This window comes from Apis florea, unplaced genomic scaffold, assembly GCF_048593485.1.
Source record: "Apis florea isolate Af1SG1 unplaced genomic scaffold, ASM4859348v1 contig_2899_pilon, whole genome shotgun sequence".
NCBI classification, from domain to species: Eukaryota; Metazoa; Arthropoda; class Insecta; order Hymenoptera; family Apidae; genus Apis; species Apis florea.
In genome coordinates this window covers 402383-424399 of record NW_028256666.1, presented here as the reverse complement: position 1 = coordinate 424399, position 22017 = coordinate 402383, and the positions used below count along the sequence as shown (strand labels likewise).

General features: G+C 22.3%; 3 protein-coding genes across 15 annotated transcripts; 1 reads left to right on the top strand and 2 right to left on the bottom strand.

Annotated features, from left to right (window-relative positions):
• Positions 1 to 4894: 4894 nt before the first annotated feature.
• Positions 4895 to 16412, bottom strand: LOC100872797 (choline/ethanolamine kinase). 5 transcript variants are annotated; one of them, XM_012495424.3, is made up of 6 exons: positions 16208 to 16412; positions 12157 to 12269; positions 10952 to 11431; positions 8595 to 8841; positions 6803 to 6967; positions 4895 to 6265 (listed from the first exon to the last, which is right to left on the bottom strand). In XM_012495424.3, exons 2-6 carry the CDS (start codon positions 12267 to 12269, stop codon positions 6149 to 6151), a joined length of 1122 nt encoding a protein of 373 aa, XP_012350878.2. In that variant the 5' UTR covers positions 16208 to 16412; the 3' UTR covers positions 4895 to 6148. The 5 variants fall into 5 exon arrangements, 3 of the variants coding, with proteins under 3 accessions (XP_012350878.2, XP_086763930.1, XP_012350877.2); XM_086907804.1 differs by having other exon boundaries at positions 15637 to 16408; XM_012495423.3 differs by lacking the exon at positions 16208 to 16412 and adding an exon at positions 13035 to 13299.
• Positions 16409 to 21130, top strand: LOC100865457 (galactose mutarotase). 9 transcript variants are annotated; one of them, XM_086907803.1, is made up of 7 exons: positions 16441 to 16548; positions 17859 to 18056; positions 18785 to 18882; positions 18977 to 19185; positions 19415 to 19782; positions 19944 to 20369; positions 20524 to 21130. In XM_086907803.1, exons 4-7 carry the CDS (start codon positions 18984 to 18986, stop codon positions 20602 to 20604), a joined length of 1077 nt encoding a protein of 358 aa, XP_086763929.1. In that variant the 5' UTR covers positions 16441 to 16548; positions 17859 to 18056; positions 18785 to 18882; positions 18977 to 18983; the 3' UTR covers positions 20605 to 21130. The 9 variants fall into 9 exon arrangements, with proteins under 9 accessions (XP_086763923.1, XP_086763929.1, XP_086763922.1 ...); XM_086907797.1 differs by lacking the exon at positions 18785 to 18882 and having other exon boundaries at positions 16409 to 16548; XM_086907798.1 differs by lacking the exons at positions 16441 to 16548; positions 18785 to 18882 and adding an exon at positions 17589 to 17679.
• LOC100868317 (uncharacterized) lies at positions 20648 to 21028 on the bottom strand. Its single transcript, XM_003691201.4, has one exon. It carries the CDS (start codon positions 21026 to 21028, stop codon positions 20795 to 20797), a length of 234 nt encoding a protein of 77 aa, XP_003691249.1. The 3' UTR covers positions 20648 to 20794.
• Positions 21131 to 22017: the final 887 nt, after the last annotated feature.

Here is a 22017-nt window from a genome sequence, read left to right as displayed (position 1 = left end):
ATTATAAATTAAAAATTGAATTATATAAATTAAATTATAAAACAAGTTATATAAATAATAATTTTTTTCAGAGAAAAATATAGAATAGTTCAAAATATTCAAACTATCTTACAGAGAAATTTACTTATAATCCAAAAATCTTAATTTTAATGGGAATTTATGCATGTTTAGAGTTTAATGGATTATATATATATATATGAAGCAATGTTTTCATTGATGAAAAATTTGAAAAGATGAAATCAATCCATAAAATTTTGATATTTTTCAAGTTTTAAATACTATGTTATCTGGGAATTATTTTTATAACAACAATAAAATTTTTATAATTTAAAACTTTACTGTATCTTAAATTATTACAGAGTTATTTTTAAAAAAACAAAATAAACATTAAATATAAAACTTTGATTTCATCTTCTGCTTGTGATAGTTAAAAAAATTGCATTATATATAACTTACTATGTTATACATATTAAATTATATTATACTAAAAATAAATAAATTTTTATTTTTTAAATAAATTTTTTATTTTTAATGAAACTTTGTGAATATATAGAACATAATGAGTTATAAATGGAGCAATTTTTTTTTTACTAATAAGTATTATTTTAAGATATGAAATCATTCAAAATTTTAATGTCAGTTATGTTTTTTCGCTTTTTTAGATAATAATGATGCGAGATAAAGCAAATTAGATATTTAAATTACAAAATGTTTATAATTTAGTGCTCTATTGTTCTATAAAATAATTTCCAAACAAAATTGTATTCAAAACTTAACTTATTTGTATTTTAAAAATATGTTAGCATTTTTTATAGATTAATTTCACTTCCTTAAAGAGATCGACAAAAAATTGCTCTATGTATAATATAATTCATTATATTTTACACAAAAATTTTCATTAAGATTAAAATTTTTAGATTACACGAATTTCTTTAAGATATTGTACAAAAAACTTTCATTCTCATTATATATGTGAATAAAAATTAAAATTGGACTGAATTTTAATATAAAAAAATAAACTAAATGATAGAACGTCATAAATTTATAATCTAATATTATCAAATAGATATTATTTATTATTATTATTTTAAACAGTAATCGATAATGAATATTTTATTACAAAAATAAAAAATTAGAAATTAAATTATTATTATATTCTTATTATTATAGAGATAATATAAATATAATATAAAAAGCATTTTTCACAACAACAAAAAATTTTAATATATTTCTCAGCCAATTTTATAATGGTTGCAAATTTCAATATAAATAGTAATAAAAATACGTATTATATACATATATGTATGTAATATATGCATAAAATGTTGTTACATTTATGCATAAATTATTGAGAAAATTAATTAAACAAGATAAAAATCTATAATTTGAAATGATAGTAATATTCTCCACTGCAAAAATACTAGTAAAATAATAAATTAAAAATAATAAATTCTATTAATAAATTTAATGAATGATCTTCATGAATTAATAAATCAGTGTTAAAAAAAATTATAAATTTCGTATAAAGTTAATAATTTTTGTAAAATATAATATAAATTAATATTATCTCAATTAATTATAAGAATAATTAATTATTAGAACAGTATTGAAAATTAATATTTAAATAGTTTATATTTAAAATTCCTATTCATTTGAAGTTTATAGATCTGTCGTCCATCACAGTTTTTTTATGTATTATTTTTTATAAAAGTTTGAATACACAAGATAAGGCATCTAAAATCTAGATCACTTGAATATTTCAGTTGCTATTAATGTAAAAATATACATCAAATATACGAGAAGAAACTTGTTTTGTATCGAGACATATAATTTGATTTTCATAATTTTTTAATAGATGAATATGTAAAAGTCATATAAAAATTAACTTTATTTTTTTAAAGGGAATGATATGTTTTTTTATATATTTAATAAAATGTTTTAAAAAGCGTAAAATGACCCATTTTATCCATTTACATATGATTCAAGGTCATGCAAAAAAATTTACTTTATGAGATCATTCGAATATTTTATTTATATAAAATATATAAGTATAAATACGTTTTATTCAGTTTCTTGAAAATTCTTTATTAACATATAAAGATTGTAGTTTAAGAAATTTTTCTGCATATAAATACATTGTTTCTCTCTAATTCAATAAATATAGATTTCTATTTTTTTCAGTTTTGAATAATACATTTTAAAAAATATAAAGACACATATCGATAGATAGAATGGCATGAACTAACAATAAAATTCATTGATATGAAATGAATATTGAAACGCACAATATTTATTTGTATATTATTGCAGGATTAATAGAACAATCTTATCCTTCATATAAAGTAAAATATTTTCTTTTATAGTTAAATGATGAATCACAAATTCTTGTACACATCTTAAAACATCTAATAGATAATAAAAAACATATCATTCCATTTCCAAGAAAAAAACAAAGTTATTCTTTAAATGACTCTATGTGTTTACTTATTAAAAAAATTATTTACATTAAATTATATATGATACAATATTATCCCTAACATATTTTTTTCTATCATTAATAATAATCAAGATAAATATTCAGATAGTTCTTTTTAGGTGCCTCATCGTATATATATTTAGTATTTAGCAAATTTTTATATTTTAAATATAATTTCTCTTTGAAATATTCTTTATAACAGAATAATATGAAACTTGTAATAAAGTCTTAAATATTTAAAAAAACATAACATAAAATATATTATTATCAAAATTAATAAATTTTCACTTGAAATAATTATTTTTTAATTATAAGTAAAAAAAAAGTCGCCAAAATTTGATAACAAGCTTTAATATTAAATTTAAAACTAAATCTTATTATGAAATTATAAATAAATAATTTATAAAATTATATAATATTATATAATAATAATATAGGAAAATCATACATTCGGGAAATTCTATACATGGAAATAAAATTTATATAAACATCTTCTATTGATTCGAATATTTTCGAATTATATTCATTTTTCGAATTTTTTTATTCTTTTATTATATTATTAATATAATAATCATTAAAACATTAAATGCCAGATGAAAAAAAATGTTCTACATGCGAACATCTTGTTTTAACATTAGATATTACAATTAACAAGCATACATTAAATATATTTCTATCATTTTTTGATTACAAAAATTTCCATTTTGTACAGTCAATAATCTGATATTTATCTAAAATATATATAACTCAGTTTTTATTTATTTCAAATTTACAATAAAATTAAATATTTTAAATATTCATAATTATCAATAACTTTTAACTTTTTAACTTTATTTTCAAAAATTTACATTTACATATTTTTAACTTCAAATATAATTTTTCATTGTCAGAATCTCTCAGTCATGAATCTCTCTCCAGATTTTTTAAGTAGTTTCAATAGTATGATGAAAAAATGTTTTAAGTACAAGTTAAACAGGAAAAATTATAATTTTAAAAATAGAAAAAGAAAATTAGCTTTTAATAATAGAATCATGTATGTTTAACTTAACTTAATATTAAGAGCGATATGATTGCGTTAAAACGAATTTAATGACTTAATATGTAAATCGGAGGCGATAATAATTTGACATTGAAATACGATTACTCTAAAATTATTATGCTAACAACAAAAATTCTTATACAAAAATGTTACTTACTTATCTGACATTATTGAGTCATGATAGTTTCATTTGTCAAATAATATTGAGGTTATTAATAAAAAATAAAAAACGGAAAAATTATTACAAATCGGTTGCCATGGTATTTGATCTAATTTGACGATACGTCGATGAATCTTATTCAAATAAAAAAAAAAATGAAAAACATGCATAAGATAATACAAATAGCTGGAAATTGATTTCTTTTAAAAATTTATATAACATCATTATCTAATCTAATCAAAGCAAATATTTTCACTGTATTCCATTTTCTGCAGTATAAAATTTTGTTTTTTGTAATAAAATCTAGAATATGTTCTAAATTTTCTAAATTTTATGTCGCAGAAAGTGAAATATTTTCAATATTTTATTTGATTTGCATTATTAATTATATGTAAACTTTTAATAGAATTTAATTTCTATTTTATTCTATTCTATTACATTCTATCTTATTTGTCTAATTTTGTACGTGCGTTTTTTATTTTCGTCTGAATTCAATACGTTAATGTTATGCGTCGTCAAATTAGATCGAATATTCTGGCAACCGATTCGTAACGATTTCTGAAGCCAAGGTTATATCATCAAAGGCCATAGTATCTAGATCACTAAATTTGTCTCAACATCACCCTCAATATCAAAGTTAAAAATATACAGTTCTATTTAAAAAAATATTTTGATTTTTTTATCAAGAACAATTTTTGCTATTTTTAAAATTGCAATTTCTTGCTTAATTCTTATTAACTTCTGATTAATTTTTGTTTCAAATATTCTTTCATCAGATTATGAAATTTTCTGAAAAAATAGTAGATGATCGCATTTTATGTATATTTAAATCAAGATACAGAAAAATTTTGAAATAGAAATTTTACGTAAACAAACAATTAATAATATATATAAAACAATTAATAATATTAAAACAAATAATAATATCAAATATCAAAAAAATAATTTTTCTTCATATCAACTCTGTCATGTTCTTTCATGTTATACAGTGAATTAGAATGAAATTGTTTACAATTGGAAAAATAAGATTATAAAACAAATATTTTTGTAATCCAACTTTTATAATTTCTAAAATCATTTTTACTTCTATTTATTTCGTTTAAACATTTATTCTAAAAAAAAATATCAATTAAATGTAATTAAAATATGTAATTTGAATTTAAATAAAAAAATTATTAAATTCATAGGAGAAAAAATGATAGGAACAAAAAAATAAATATAAGTCTTTTCTTCCAACTTTATTAAAATATTCATAGTTCTTCGTTAATCCGAGTCGCATTAATGAAAAATACGCGATATTACGGTAGAAGAAATACAAATAAAACGCAAATACGAAGAAAAATACCAATAAATGATATCTTCTCTGATATTAACATTGATTGCAGATACATTCGATAATGATGATCAGCTTATTACTATACTTTCGTTTGTTCGTATGAATGAAGTTTTTAGTTTCATGCAAAAAGAGACAAACATAATTAAGTACATATATGTATACACGCAAAATGCAATTAAAAGTATGATGTGGCTGTTGTTTAATCTTAAGCGTATGAAATTTTTTTTTAGTTGTAGCAATGATTCAATCCAGGTACAACAAAATCGTAGTTATGTACAAGTTTATATTTATACATACATACATGCATACATATAGTTTATGCATGTATGTGCGTATATGTATATATGTATTTATATGTATATACGTATAACGTAATTAAAAAAATGATGGAATATCCAACGCCTTTGATTGCCAATATCTGGCTAAAAATATTAAAAGACTGTCTTGGAAGATGAGCAGCAATTCCCTGAAACGTTTACGATGTCAGGACGATATCATACATATTTCTTATCCTATATCACATTTGCAATTTATAAGGCAAGGCTATCCACGAGATACACCCTTCTTGCTTATGTAGTCCCTTACCGTCAATCATAAAGTAAAGAAACTACATTATGAAAAATTAGGGGATAATTCTTTCGTTGATGTTATATAATAATATTTACCACAGTATACACGCACGCTACTCACACGCACACATACACAAAAGCACATACATAAAATGTCTGTGGTATATCATAAAAGTGACATGAAAGAAACCGAATTGCTTATGACAATTTGCATAAACAATCTTGTCGTAAGGCATCGTTCCTCCATTTCTTTTTTCTTATACTTTTTCATCTTCCTTTTTCCTACGATCGCATGCTTATCCTTTATACTTTCTATTTCGCTTTCTTTTTTTTTCGCTTTCTTTTGTTTCGGTTGAACGTATGGTGTTAGTTGTTCTTTCATTTATTCTTTAGTTTTTGTATTTTACCGCATTCCAGCTTTTTCTCAAAAGCCACTCAGATGTATCACGAAATAATGATAAATCGTGATTTTGACAAGATAATTACAAGCGGATTTTTACTTGTTATTTGTTGTCACGTTGTAGAAAAAAATCTCTATATCGTAACAATCTGTATTCAATTTCATTGTTCAATCCACTACAGTTTCTTTTTTAGCAATATCAACGTTATCGATTGTTGGTGATCCACAAACTGTAATTTTTTCTTTCAAATACTGATAATTTTTTAATCTCGAAACAGCATAATCCTATAACAATGAAAATAAAACAAATTATAAAAAATATGGAAATTATAGAATATAAAAAATCTTTAAAAATTTCTTTAACATGAAGAGATATCAAGATAATAACTTTTCTGTAAATGGATATATAGAAGATTTTATGTAAAAGTGATATATTTTTTTTTTAAGTGGAAATAAATAATTTTTAGTATATTAAACAATTTGTTATTTTTTACAAAAAAAGTATTAAGTTACAGACTTACATTAAAATATCTTCTAAACTAGTGATTTTATGATATAAATAGCTTAATATTTTTTTTATAGAAAATAACGAATTACATTGATTAGTGTATTAAAAATTATATATTTTCATTTAAAAAATATATGTTATCTTATAACTTTTATGCATTTATTTTAAAAAAAAAATCACATTTTAATATCACATATTGTATCTCTTTATATCAAACAATTTTTAAAACATTTTTTTATAAGTTCAATCTTTTGTGAAACATTTTATTTTTTTTAGTTAAATAAAATATAAGCACTAGATAGATTGATACATACCCAATATCCGAATGGAATTTCGGATAATTTCGCATTTACGATACTCCAAAGGCCCCAGAACAAATGACTAGCCAAAAAGAATATCTTGATTTCCATCATGACTCTTTCCTCTTCCGTCGGACCTTCTTTGCCGATTGTTTTCAAGTAACTTCTTACAAAGTTGAGCTGCGTTAAATGGTATAAAAGTATTATAAATATGAAATTACTAAACATATAATATTATATTATCATAAGTAATTGAAAGTTAAATTTAAACAAATAGAAATTGATATACATATAAACATGTGTATATATATATACACATATATAACGTATATATATATATATATATATATACGTTAATCAAAAATATATGTATATCCATATGTATACATTGAGATATGTATGAGATACAAGATAAATTTTAAAATTCTTTTCTGTAAAGAGAATAATATATCTACAACGAAAAATAATTTCGAAGATAAAAACGGTCTGAAAAATCGAGGCAATTGCAATCGGAATAAACATGCGTTCATAGGGATATTCTAATTGAATATGGTAGACGGATATTTGAATGCGATGTGAGAAAAGTGTCTTATATAATTGGAAATAACGCGATTTTACCACCCATAAGACACTGTACATTTATCGAGTAATGTAGATTATGGATCGACTATCGAGAGTACGTGTAGAAGTACTCTAGAGTCGTAGATGCGCAGGTACGGGACTGATGTTGCAAAGGTGATGGCACCGCTTGTTCTTGGTTCCACAATGTGCAAGACAGGATCCATAGCACTGGCACAGATCGATATTGCTGTCCCCATTATTCCGATTAGCCGATCGCAGGCATCAGCCTTGTCTCACCGAATTGTGGTCCTGTGAAACTAATATATACACACGCAGCACACGCCAAGCAGTCCTCGATCTGCTCTCGTTTAACTCTCGAACTCTTGCTTTTGACCGAGTACATATAGAGGTATGTACGATTTTACGCATCGCATACGATCAAACTTGGTCTTGCGCTTTTAATTTTTCAACCTTAGAAAGAATGAAAGGAAAACAGGAGAAAGGCAAAGAGAAAAGAAGAAAATGTGAGAAAGGTAATTGAATAAGTAATAACTACGACGACGGCAACGGTGACAGTGACGACAGCGACGACGACGGTGATGATGGCAATTATAACAGCTACAAGGTACGATGATAGTATAATAGCGGCAATAATGGTTTAAATGGAAAAAGGGAATTTATAGGTTATGATATAGATGAATATGTTAATTTAAATTTTTTCAACGAAATAAATTTTGCTCCGCGATGCATATTATATTACGCATATAAAATTATTCTATTATGAAAAAAAATGAAATTTAAAAATGGAACCGATCTATTATTTATAATATATATGAATATTTCACGATTTAATTCAATAGAGAGTGAAATATATTTTTATAAAAATGAAATAAATATTTTTATCGTTATTTGTGATCTTTTTTCTATTTGTATTTTATTATTATTTTTTTTAAATATATTAAATATCTTCGTTTAAAATAGAAATGCAAATTTAATGCATTGATTGATACGATTTAATCAATATTATTAAATTAAAAATCAATCTAATAAAAATATAATCATATAACAAATGCAATGTAATTAACGATAAAGATAACGAGAGACTTTCTTGCAATACTTCGTTTGTTCGACTTTACGAGGGCGCAAGACAAGTTAAATGATAAAATTGAGAATAACAAAACGCGACGATCTTACCGTTATTATGTCTTTGCAAATGTTTCGAGAAATGCAATACTCCAACACTTACCTTTTGCTCTTTTGTAGGACCAGATCCTGTGCGTTCGTGAAAGAAAGGATATTCCGCTGCCGTATAATCATATTGCCATTCCACAAAGTGATTTGCTATGTCAAATGCCCGATAATTATAAGAACAGTATTCAAAGTCGATAAGAACAAGTTCTGGTTTCCGCGTATTTTGTCGCAGCAATATATTACCCTCTTGCATATCATTATGGCAAAATACAACTGGATATTTATGTCGCGTTGCAAGTGATCTAGAAAAAAATGTTTCTTAAAATATTTCTTAAAATAACAATATAGATAAATACAATTGTGTATATATATATATATATATACATAATTGTATATATGTATATATGTATGTGTGAGTTAACTGTAAGATTAAATACTTTTTATTTAAATAAAAATAACAAATAAAACTTCATAATTATTTCAAATAAAATAATAAAATAAATTTATTTAATAAAAATATATATTAAATAAATTTTAAAACCTTATTTAAAAATAAGATTTTATAAATTCAGAAAATACAAAAAAAAATATATTTAATAAAAAGAAAAATGATTTTAAAATGTAGTAATTCTGCGAAAATCATTTCATCTTTAAGAAATTTTTTGTACATTTTTATCTTAGTAAAATCAAATGACAAGTAGTTAAATAAAATAATAAATATTAAAATAATTTATCTTTAAAATATAATAATAAAATAAATTATTATTTATAAAAAAAATACATATACAAATAATATAGCAGATAAAAAGTAAAATAAAAATTTTGTTTGAATAATTATTTGAATCAAAATTTATTTCGATAATATCCAATCCTATTTAACTACCACGTTAATTCTTTAACACCCAGTATTGCATCGCGGCAACTTATTTTAGAAGTGTGTAAATTTTATCACAGTAATATTTAACTTCTTTAGACAGGAATTTGTATTTCATTTATGATAAAATACCCTATAGACATATCTATAGATTAAGAAACTCAATATTCTTTCATATTATCTTTCATATTATTTTTTTTCATCATTTGTTTCGTGTTTCTTTATTTCTTATTGTTCTTTTGTTTCTTGTGAGGGATACTTTTTAAAATAAATCGTTCAAAAATTATTTCTTTTTTAATTAAATTTTCATAATATAAATTTTCTTAATATTTAGTTGAGAAATGAATTAAATTATAAAAATATTGTACAGTCGATTCAAGTCTCATAATATTTTATAATTGAAAATATATGTTATAGTCAATACAATATTAAACATGGATTGAAAATGCAAAACATTTAGAGTATATGTTAATATAATTGCCTATAGTCATCTATCGATTTCAAGTTTATGTTTGAAGAATACTAAAAAGAAGAATAAATCTTGTGTTTCTCACATGTGATGAAATACGTCTCGACTTTGTCCGACATTTTCTTATTTACATGGAAATTTCAAAAAGACAAACATACATTATGTACCAAGAAAATTATATATTAATATAAAATGTTCGATTATATTTTAAAAATAGTAAAAATTATTTTCATGATTTTCATTATAAAAATAAAGTGTAATAATATTGATATTTTTCAATATTATTTTTTTCATTAAAAACTAATAATAAAATTTTTAAAAATTTTGTATTTTTTTTATTCTTTAACACCCAGCATTATATCTATGAAATATGCGTTAAAATAATTAATTCTATAGATCGATTTAATATTAATATTTTAATTAAAAATATATAGTAAAATTAAATTTTTTTATCTAAAAACATTAAGAGGTTTAATTAGAAGGCAATTCAAATATTCAAATATTTCTAATAGTAGAGATTTTTATTATTATTATTTCGAATAGATATTTAAAAAAATTAGAATTATTTCTTCTTATTTTATATTCAATATAGCAAAAATCAATTCAATAGCTACAAAAAAATATAGCTATTTAAAAAAAAATTCATTTAAAAAAACTTTAACTAAATTTAAAAATTTCGAATAAAATTATTATTCATTAATTATATTTTTTACTTTATTCATAATAAAAATGATTTTTATTATTATTAAAAATTAAATATTTTATATTTTAAAATTGAATATTATATATTATCCTTCAATAAATTAAATGCAAAACGTTTATAAACGTTATTTACGGTATACAAAAAAATATACGTATGTATAAGTAAGAATACGCAGTTCAGATAATAGAAACTCATCAATTATGAAATACGTTCCAACTTTACTCAACATTTATCTATTTACAAGGAAGTTTCAGAAAAAAAAGAAATTATAAATATAACAAGTCTCACAATTATCTGGGCGTTAAAGGATTAATTTATTCGACTTTTTAATTTACTTCTCTTTTCCTTATGACGTTATCATCTTACCTGAACCATTTAATCTCGTGATCTAAATCAATTATTCGTATCATGTTCACGCTCTTCAAATGCCGGACATCTATATCTTCAATGTTCTCTAAAATATCTTTAGTCGTATCTAACCATTTAGCCATAGTATCCCAAAGCCAAGTTGGCTCTTTGCTTATGGGAACTTGCATGCAATGAATCTGCGCCATTTTTTCAGCGATCATACAGCTCAAGGTCGGATCCGCCAATTCTTTGGTAAGCAACGGTCTTGCCGGTATATATTCTTCTATTCGACCGCCGGGAAATATACCGTGTAATTTGGGTCCAAGCCGCCTTTCCGACAATAATGTGAAGATCACCGATTCGGTGATCAATCCTTCCAAAGCTCTTTCTCCATGTATTTGACCATACAATCGTAACAAAACTTGCCGAGGCTCACCTCGAATCGGGACAGTTTCATCTGGTAATTGGACGTTGTACAACCAATTGCTTAACCCACCACTGTAAAATATATATATATATATATATTTTTTTTTTCTTTTTAGAAAAATTTTCTTGATCTTGTGATATCTTAGCTCAAATATTCACTTGCACATCCGCGTATTGTATAACCATTGAATATGTTGTCTGTTTTTTTAATATGCAATGATTGTTCTTCAATTCTTCTTGATATGCAATAATGATACGATATGCGGATCATAGCTAGCTTTAGAAAACATTTGAAAAAAACAAATGTGTGTATGTATATATATATATTATATTTATATGGATATTATGTATAAGTTTTATATATATATATAATATTATAAATTTTATCATTTATTATTAAACAATTTATTATCATTATCATTGTTACATCATATTACACAACACACACACATACATACATTATATCATATACTATACGTGTATAAAATTTTATATTGAAACAGGAATAGTGTTCTAAAAATGCATACTTTATAGTAGAATTCAAATTAGAAAACGATTGATTGACGTTTCGTATGGCTTACTCGTACGATTATTATGTAGCACAACGTATTAAGTGCTTGATAGTTTACAATTACTCTAAGTCTCAATTTCTTTCTTTGAATCGTACACGGAAACAGATAACAAGAAACCACACAAACGTCAAAGAATTTTGAAATTGATACCAAATAATGAGAAATAAAAAGAAATGAAAAAAGTATCATAGAAGAAATATAGAAAATGTTCAATGCGATACAAACCTGATACGTTTCAATATGATGTTTTCCGCGGTAACGTGTTTCCAAACTCCATGAAGATAATCGCGACAAATACGCGCTGCCATTTCCCGCATCTCCGGATTCTCCTCAGACATCTAATATAAAGGAAACAAAGATAATAAACACAAATAATCTCTTAATAATTTAAGAGATATATATATACATATATGTAACATATCATAGAGAAAATGACAATGAATTTTAAATAGATTTAAATTATTGTTTATATCTTGTTAATCTTGTTAATTTGATTAATTGTTTATATCTTAACGTAGCACAACAATAAGTTTAACAGTGAATAAAACATATTATGATACAATCGTACATTTGAAGCCAAAAAGCAATATCAAACCTAACCAAATTGTCGAATTTTTAATTACTTTTCTATTTTTATTACTATTAAAAAATTATTTCATTATAATTATTTGATATGAATTATTATATATTATTTTAATTAGTGTTGAATAAATTGAAATTTCAATTAATAATAATAATTAGTAACAGTTAAAATGTTAAATAAAAAACATAAAATTTTATTCATATGATAATAAAATTTTATAAATTGATAAGATAAGATTCAACATTCCGTTCTATAATAAGCCGACTAAATAAATTAACAAAAGAATTAACAATAAGATTAGAACAGAATTTCAGCCGGCAAAAGCTGATCATATCTATATTCTGCATTTATCTTCTATATGTTTTTTATTATTACTTTTATTTAGATATTTAAAATATTTTACATGCTTTTATATTTTATACTTTCGTTTATTTTTTTTTTCTAACATAATTAATTGAACGTTCGATTGTGGAAATAATTCTATAGTTACAATATATTATTTTGAATCATCATAGCATACCCACGAGAAGGGCTGCCTTTTATGTTTTATTTCCCGTCGTTCTCCCTCGTAGGTATAAGAGGCCCCACGATCGCCTAAAGTCGCGAAACGCGACGTTTCGATGAGATGCCGTGGACGCGACACGATGTCGAAATAAGTGAATTCTTTGGAATACTACTATCGTGAATATGCCAAACTGTATGTTCAAATTCACCCAGCAAGAGTATCGCATCGTTACCATCACAGTGAGTGCATGCGTTGTGAGACTTGCGCGAAAATAACGATCGATATTTCGTTCTACGTATACATGCACTACGCGATCACTTCTCTGTAACGCGACGCGACGCGACGGATGTATGTACGATAAAAAACAAACACGCGAAACAAAAAATAGATAGAATCGACATTTATGTATTAGACTTTACACAATTCGATTTTTTTATTTATATATATAAGTATATAAACATTATTTAACAGATTTGATCATTTGATTTGTTAAATAACTCGTTTATCGAAGGATGCAACGTTACATTCGATCAAATAATCACTTCATTAATTGATATTTGTCTGTTTTTTTTATCTCGGTTTAAGAGAGACAATTTATTATTTTATTATTTCAATGTTTTTACGTTCGATATAGATATGCCCGATATCACTACAATTCTTCGTCTGCTTCGTAATTTGACATAATAAAATTTAAAATAAAAGATTATGGATTATCGTTTCTTATATTGAACATTACAATATCATTTTCATTTTCATGTAAAAATTATAATGATTTATATTTATTTATAACAATTATTGGCAAATTGTGAAATAATAAAAATATTCATAAGTATAATAATTTAATCAATAAAACAGAATTTAATTATTATGACTAATTCTATATATATTAACATTAATCAAATGTTTAACGTAAAAAATAATTTAATAAAAAATTCAAATTTTCATATTTTATGAATTTCATTTAGACATTAAAAAAATATGTCAGATTTTTGATCTTATCAATAATTATTATTCGCATCATATCTTTATTGTATATCTACGTAAATTTAATCAACATTCAGATAAAAGACTATCGAAAACTTTCCCTGCAATTAACAATTTTTGATTATATAATCATTGGACACAGCTAGTGAGTTATTAAGATTCGAGATAAAAGAATTATATTAGAAGTAATATAATTCTGATAATATAATCTCGATAATATAATTCTGCTAGATTTAGGGATTAAGTAACAACTACAAAATACGGAATAAACCAAACTGTAAATGGTAAGTTCTTTTATGTTCAAAGAATTGTATTATTATAAAAATATTGTATTATTAATAAGCAATAAGTATTTATAATATATTATCAAATGTTATGCAAAATAAAAAAAAGAAATAAAAAATAAAGAAAATAAAGAAGAAAATACAAATTTTAAAAATGAAATATTAAATTTAAGCATATATATTTTTATTTCATACAAAAAATTATTGTTTTAATTATTTTTTTTTAATAAGTCAAATAATATTTATTTCATTATTTTTTAAAGATATAATTTTAAATACTTTATAAAATATATTAACAATATACATTTTATGATAATTATCGAAGTATAAGTAAAATAGATATTATCTATTTATCTATTAGCAGCTAAATGAAAGAAAACGGAAATGAAAAACAATGATAAAGAAGCAAATGATATTGTTAAACTTATTTTTTGTTTTTAATATTACAATTCATCGTAATATTACTATTTTAATAAGTGAAAGAATTTATAAAAAATTTTAATTGTATTAAAGTTATCTATCTTATCTATCTTACTTGTATCTATCTTATATGAATATTTATATTAAAAAATATATTTAAAAAATTTTAAATGTTTTATAATTTAATAAATATATATTTGTAAATACATTGATTACAAATATTTTGTAATCAAATCAAATCAAAAAAAATATTTTGATTTCATAATTTTAAATAAATACATAATTATAATTAAATATAAAAAACATAATATGAACTTTTTATTTATTTATTGTCTTACATATTATGTAAATTATATATTTTAGTCAATTTTATTATTATTATGAAATATGATTATAATAATATCATTATATCCATTCCATTTTTAAAGATTACAATTTTTTTATTTATATATTTATTAAAAAATAAAAAAAATAAAAATTTTTAAAATATATTTTATAGATTACATTTATTTATCAAAAAAATGAAAATAGATATCTATCAAAAGTAGATATCTCTTTTGATAAATCATAAATATTATGAATTTAAAAAAAAATTTATCATAATAAGAAAAAGAAATTCAAGATTTGTAATTATTTATAAAAAATTTTATAAGAAATAAGATATCTATTTTCATTTTTTTGATAAATAAATGTAATCTATATAAAATATATTTTAAAAATTTTTATTTCTTTTATTTTTTAATAAATATATAAATACAAAAATTGTAATCTTTAAAAATGGAATGGATATAATGATGATATTATTATAATCATATTTCATAATAATAATAAAATTATGATATTAAATTTAAATATTTTATATGAAGAGCGAAGAAAATGTTCAAAATTATAATTTGGCAAAAATAATAATTTTAAATATTATGACATACCTTGTTTCCCAAACCCATCTTAGATTCTTTTGTTATTCGAGAAATTTGTAGTATTGATGAATCTTGCATAAATAGTCTCAATTTTCACTTGTTTCACCCACGTTTTTTTTAACAGTTTAGATTTTGCTTCAATTTTAATAGTACTTAAAAAACTAATTCTCAGTATTTCAATTTTTTTATCAACATAGATTAAGAATAACGTTAGAATTAATATACTATTATACATATACCATTAAAAAAATAAAGAATAATAAAAAAAGGAAACAGAGGAACAAGAGAGAGAAACAGATACGTATTAAAGAAAAAGTTCTATTATGGTAGAAATTCACTGGCGCTGTAAGTACTTCACGTTTGCTTTCAACGGTTGAGTCACCGTCGCGTGCCACGTATAAAAATTAAGATAATCGAATGATTCGGTTTATTTGAATAATCAAATTTTTATAAAAACTGTAATTGAATAATGATCAATAACAATACTAACAAAATAGGAATACAGTTAATGTTTATTCTTATAGCACATAAAAGAAAATTAAAGTTTTAGTCCACAAATTGCGTATGGTCAAAGGCTTACTTTGTTCACGTATACTTCTTACGTGACTCTTGCAAATACACTAGAACGCGGTTATAGAACAAAGAACAAACAACTCCTTAGCGTACACAACTTGATTCGTGCACAAATTGACACAAATATGCGACACAATTCAAGGAAACTACGATGCGTAATATACACGACCAATAGCATCCAGATATCTCCTACTCCTTTTTTAGTTTTAAACGATGGTAGCGCCTCTATACTGTACCATCATTATCATTCTTACTCCATTGTATATTATTTATATATATAAAATTGATATATTCATGGATCTCTTCTTGAAGGATGGATTGTAGAAGCCATAATAAATACGAAAATTGGTATACAAAATATCGATTGAAACTTATTTATTAAGTTATAAATTTAAATTTGCATGAGACGAAACAAGATAGAGATAGAACGAGAGACAATTTTATTTCTATCACATAACGCAACATCGTTCTATCTTCGTTTCGTTTCATCTAACGCAAATTTAAAATAGGTTTAACTTAATAAATAATCAATTAACATTTTTACATCAATTTTTGTATTTATTTTTTCTCAGAATCAATCCTACAAAAATATCTCATGAATTTATTCCTGTATACATAATCCTGTGATTATAAAAAAACAACCATCTAATTTATATCTTATATATTATTATTTTATATAATATCTTAGCCAAATCCATTTTTTTTATTTTAAATTTATGTTATTTTATAAATATAATATTTTATTTTATTTTTAGAAAAATTATGTTATTGAAATAATTTTAACTTTTTAATAAAACAATATGAGTAGATATTCTTAGAAATAACTATAAAAACTGATTAAAGAGAAAAGAAAAAAAAAACTATACAGAAATAAATAACTTTGAAGTATGAAAATTATCTATTCTATTTTTTTGTCTTTCAATTAACATGATTTTAAAACATTATTATATCTTCTTAAAAATTTATATATTAATAAAAATAACTGTTTTTTTTTTAGAATGACTTGATTTCTGTTATTTATTAAAATAAAAACAAAACAATAAAAAAAAAGGACATCGTATTCATATCTATTATTTAATATATATTTCTTTATCGTTAAAACTTATTTATTAATTAAAAAGAGCATTATATTCATATTTATTATTTAATAAACATATATTTATCGTTAAACTTATAATATAGATAATAAATAAAATAAATATTAATAATTAAAATTCAAATTTATTAAAAATAAATTAATTATAATTTTTCATATCTGAAACATTAAATTAGAAAATAAATTTAAATAAATCAATTTTAATAAATTGATTCAATAAATTAATATATTGTAAGTTTTATGTACGTAATAAAGTTTTTTCATATGTACAGTTTTTTTCCACGAGTACTAGAATACATAATATGCATGTGTATACGTATAGATACAATCAGTAACCTCGAATAAAAGAAAAATATTGAATTACAACGTTGATCTATAGATTTGTAAAATTTTGCATCATCGATATAATTATTTATCTTAAAATTCCAAAACTATTTAACAATAATCGTGAAAAAAAGAACATATCTCAATAACTAAACGAAATCATTAAAAACAAACCATGATAATAAAATTTATTAATTTATTCGATAAATAATAAATATGAGAGTTTCCTTTGTTTCAGATATCAGAGAAATGTCAAGTACTAAGATTACAGAAAAATGTTGTTCTTATTTAGAAAAATACAGCAAATCAATAATACTATTGAGAGAGGAGGAGGGAATCTGAAATTCATAGCAACTTGTTTATTAGAAAATTTTTGCAATATAAGATATAGAATAAAAAAATTCTCGCATGATTGTATTCGTAAACATTTATATACGTAAGTAATATATATGTATATATATGTATATATATATATATGCTTATATGTTCGAATCAGTATTTTATAAGATAAAGAAAAAAGATTAATTAGATAAATTTTTTTATAGTGATATAAATTATATAAATAATATGACATATTAATTAAATAAAAAAAATAAAAATTGTATAATTGTTGTATTATACTTTATATATTTAACATATATATTTAATATATAAATTGCATCTCTTGTCATTTTTCTAATTTTTATATCTATTTTTAATATACCTTTTACCTAGATGAAATAATTTTAAGATGTAAAAATAAAATATATACAATTTATATATATCATGATACAAGATTTTTAAATTTATAATATATATATAAGACAAGCCTTTCAAAAGTTCCAGTGTTTAAATAACTTCGTTACGGTATTGCTAGTAGCTATGTCAATGCAATTTCCTCATTATATAGTCGTAATAGTTCTTCTATTACTCAAGTAAGAATATATTTAATTTTATAAATAAACATAAAAAGCAAATCATGAAAGTAAGATTAATTGTAAATTATTTACATGATATTGAGTCTCATTTTTTTATAATTATCTAGATTTAATTCAAACCAATTTCAATTCGCAGAATTCATTTAAATTAAGTTATAAATAAGTTAAAACAATAAAATTATAGATAGACCATAAAATCTTGGAATGAGATTGTTATTACAAATCTTTTGTTGTTGAATTTTTTCAGTTATATTATATTTATACTTTATTATCCTATCTAAGTTTAATCTTCAATCGTAACACAATTATAACACATACGCATGAAATATCGCGCAGCATATGTATGTAAGTCGAGTATTAGTTTCGATTCAGTTAAACGAATTTCATGTACATTTCATTTTGTATTGTATATAAGTTCATTTAATTTTGTATTGCATAGATCGATTATGGATTCGGACGGTAAAGAGTTAATATCTGTTGTACAATGGGGATGTATCGGTAATCGAAGCATAGAAAAATATACTTTAAAAAACAAAGTAGGTCAAGAAGTAGATATTATAACGTATGGTGCGACGATAACATCTATCAGAATACCAGATAAATATGGAAATATAGCAGACATCGTCTTGGGTTTTGATAGCATAGAAGGTATAAGTTAAATTTTTCCAACTATCTTTATATTATTTAACTTATTTTTCATAATATTAATGAAACAATGATAAAATACGTAATATACACAATAATTAAAATATGTTTTATATGTATGAAATTTTTTTAATTTCATTTTTTATTATTTCTTCTTTTATTTTTTTTTGTTTTAAATAAAAAATATATTTAAATTTTATTAATATTATATTTAATCCAATTTTTTTTATAGAATATATGATGCCTTATAATCCATATTTTGGCGCGACAATAGGAAGAGTTGCGAATCGTATAAAAAAAGGAGAATTTACTCTAAAGGGGAAAAAATATCATTTAACTAAGAATGAAAGACAAAATCATCTTCATGGTGGTACTAAGGGTTGGAATTCAAAAATATGGCATGCGGATGTTCAATATAATCAACTTGTATTGTCTTTATTAAGTGAAGACGGTGATGAAGGTTATCCTGGAGATGCCATAGCTTCAGTCATTTTTCAATTAACCAAAGATGGAGAATTATGCATTGAAATGAAAGTTTTCGTTACCAAAGCTACTCCTATTAACTTAACTAATCATAGTTACTTCAATTTAGCTGGTCATGTTCGTAAACCAATATTTAAAAATTCATTATTTTATTTATTATTTTATCATTCAAACGTAGAAAAATTTTATCATTAAATGTTAACATTCACATGCAAGATTTATTTCTTTTAGTACATCATAATTCATCTTATAATTACCTCTGATTGAATAAATTTCAGACTGGTAACGCGTGTGAATTATATAAACATCAATTTACTATAAATGCGGATCACTGGACAGTCACCGATACCGAAAGTATTCCCACTGGAGAAATTCGTTCTGTCGATGATTCTGTAATGGACTTGAGAAACTCAACCATACTTGGAGATGTCATTGATAAAGTACCAGGAGGTGGTTACGATTATAATTTTTGTTTAACGATGAACGATACTGAAAATGAAAAAAATCTAGTTGCTACCGTTTTACATCCGACTTCTGGCAGATATTTAAAAGTTTTTTCAAACCAACCTGGAATACAATTTTATACCGCTAACTTTCTTCCTGAATCTAATAGTACAGGTGTTCGAGGAAAGAATGGAAGCGAATATTTTAAACATGCTGCGTTCTGTTTAGAAACGCAAAATTATCCGAATGCGATTAATCATGTAAGTACAGAAATATTATTTTACATATTAAAAAACATATTACATATAAAAACAAACATATTATTATTAAAATTTAAAACAGACCAGACTGTTGACAGACGATTTAATTAAAATTTACAGATATTTCAAACTAATACTTTTATATTATTTGTAGGAAAATTTTCCTAATAGTATACTTGAACCTGGAAAAGTTTATCACCATACTGTTGTATACAAATTTGGAATAATCGTTTAAAAAATATACCAATTTTTTCATAACTTAATTCTTATCGATAAAATTAATTATTGTACTAATTTTTATTAAATCATATTAATAAAATATAATAATCATATTAAAATTATATTTTTGATTTTATATGATTGGAACTAAATTTTTTCTTTATATTATACATTTTTCTGATTATATACTTAGTTTATACTAATAATTATACAGATAATGATGGTGGAAGATTAATTTCCAATGGAGAATGCCTTTTTTCATCAGGCATAGAATTCATATTGGCTAATAATCTTTCTTCACGTTGCTCCATTATTGGTGCAGTTGGAGGTGTATAACGATCAGATAGAAGTCCTTCTATATAATATCCAACAGCAGCAATAGGAATACAAATAAGACTCAAAAATTTACGATTATTTAGATATCTAATCAAAGATAGCATTTTCTGAAATAAAAATATATTGTATATATTTCACTATTATTTTATATTTATAATTTATCTTATTAGTTATAATAATATTTTAATAAAACTTCTATTTCAACATCGAGTATTTTTCAATTCCTTTATTCATTAATATTTTTTCTTACCTTTTACTGCTACTAAAAAAGAGGTTATATTACATATTGTCATTTGATGTATATATACATATATACATATATATATTCAATTTATGATTTTTGAAACGTTTAGTAATATTTAAAAATTTTTTTCATTGTATTTACATATTTGATAATTCTATTATCAACTTTTTTATTCAATTAATATTTATTATTTAATTAATAATTAATATTAAATGATTTAATGTAAATTTAATAAATTTAATGTAATTGATTTGAATTAAATTAAATAGAATTTATCAATATTTTTTCAGATTAATATTTATTAAATTAAATTATTTATTTATTAAAAGAATAATATTTCTTAATCAATAAATAATAATACGATAATTTCAAAATAACTAAAAATAATAAATAAATAAAAATAAATAATATCTAAATAACTAGAACAACTAGTTTATAAAAAGTAACTAGTAATGAAATTAAAATAAAATAAAAATAGATTTATTAAATAGATATCTAATATACATTAATAATAATAATATTATCAAATATTACTAAATTTTCTGAAATATTTTGTATTTAAACGTTTGTAAATTTTAAGAAAAACAAAAATCAGTATATTGTTTTATGTTCATTCATATTTCTTATAAAGATATATATATATATATATAATAAAATGAATAAAAAATAATTAACAAATATATATAATTATATAATATTCAAAAGTAAGGTCAATATAGATATATACTTGTATTAATATCGAAATATACAAATCATGAACATCAAAATTATAGGTTATTTCAATGACTTATAATTGTAATATAACAATATAATTATTAAATTTAAATTAATTATTTATTATTAAATAAA

Bases quoted from the DNA above. Each gene is read 5' to 3' on its own strand.
- LOC100872797 (XM_086907804.1), bottom strand. From the start codon at position 15,705: ATGCAAGATTCATCAATACTACAAATTTCTCGAATAACAAAAGAATCT. The intron at 12,270-15,636 runs GTATGTCATAAT...CCTTTATATTAG, and splicing joins AGATGGGTTTGGGAAACAAG to ATGTCTGAGGAGAATCCGGA. The intron at 8,842-10,951 runs GTAAGATGATAA...ATTTTTTTCTAG, and splicing joins CACGAGATTAAATGGTTCAG to ATCACTTGCAACGCGACATA.
- LOC100865457 (XM_086907796.1), top strand. From the start codon at position 17,896: ATGTTGTTCTTATTTAGAAAAATACAGCAAATCAATAATACTATTGAG. The intron at 18,057-18,976 runs GTAAGTAATATA...TGTATTGCATAG, and splicing joins ATTCGTAAACATTTATATAC to ATCGATTATGGATTCGGACG. The intron at 19,783-19,943 runs GTTCGTAAACCA...AATAAATTTCAG, and splicing joins ACTTCAATTTAGCTGGTCAT to ACTGGTAACGCGTGTGAATT.
- LOC100868317 (XM_003691201.4), bottom strand. From the start codon at position 21,028: ATGCTATCTTTGATTAGATATCTAAATAATCGTAAATTTTTGAGTCTT.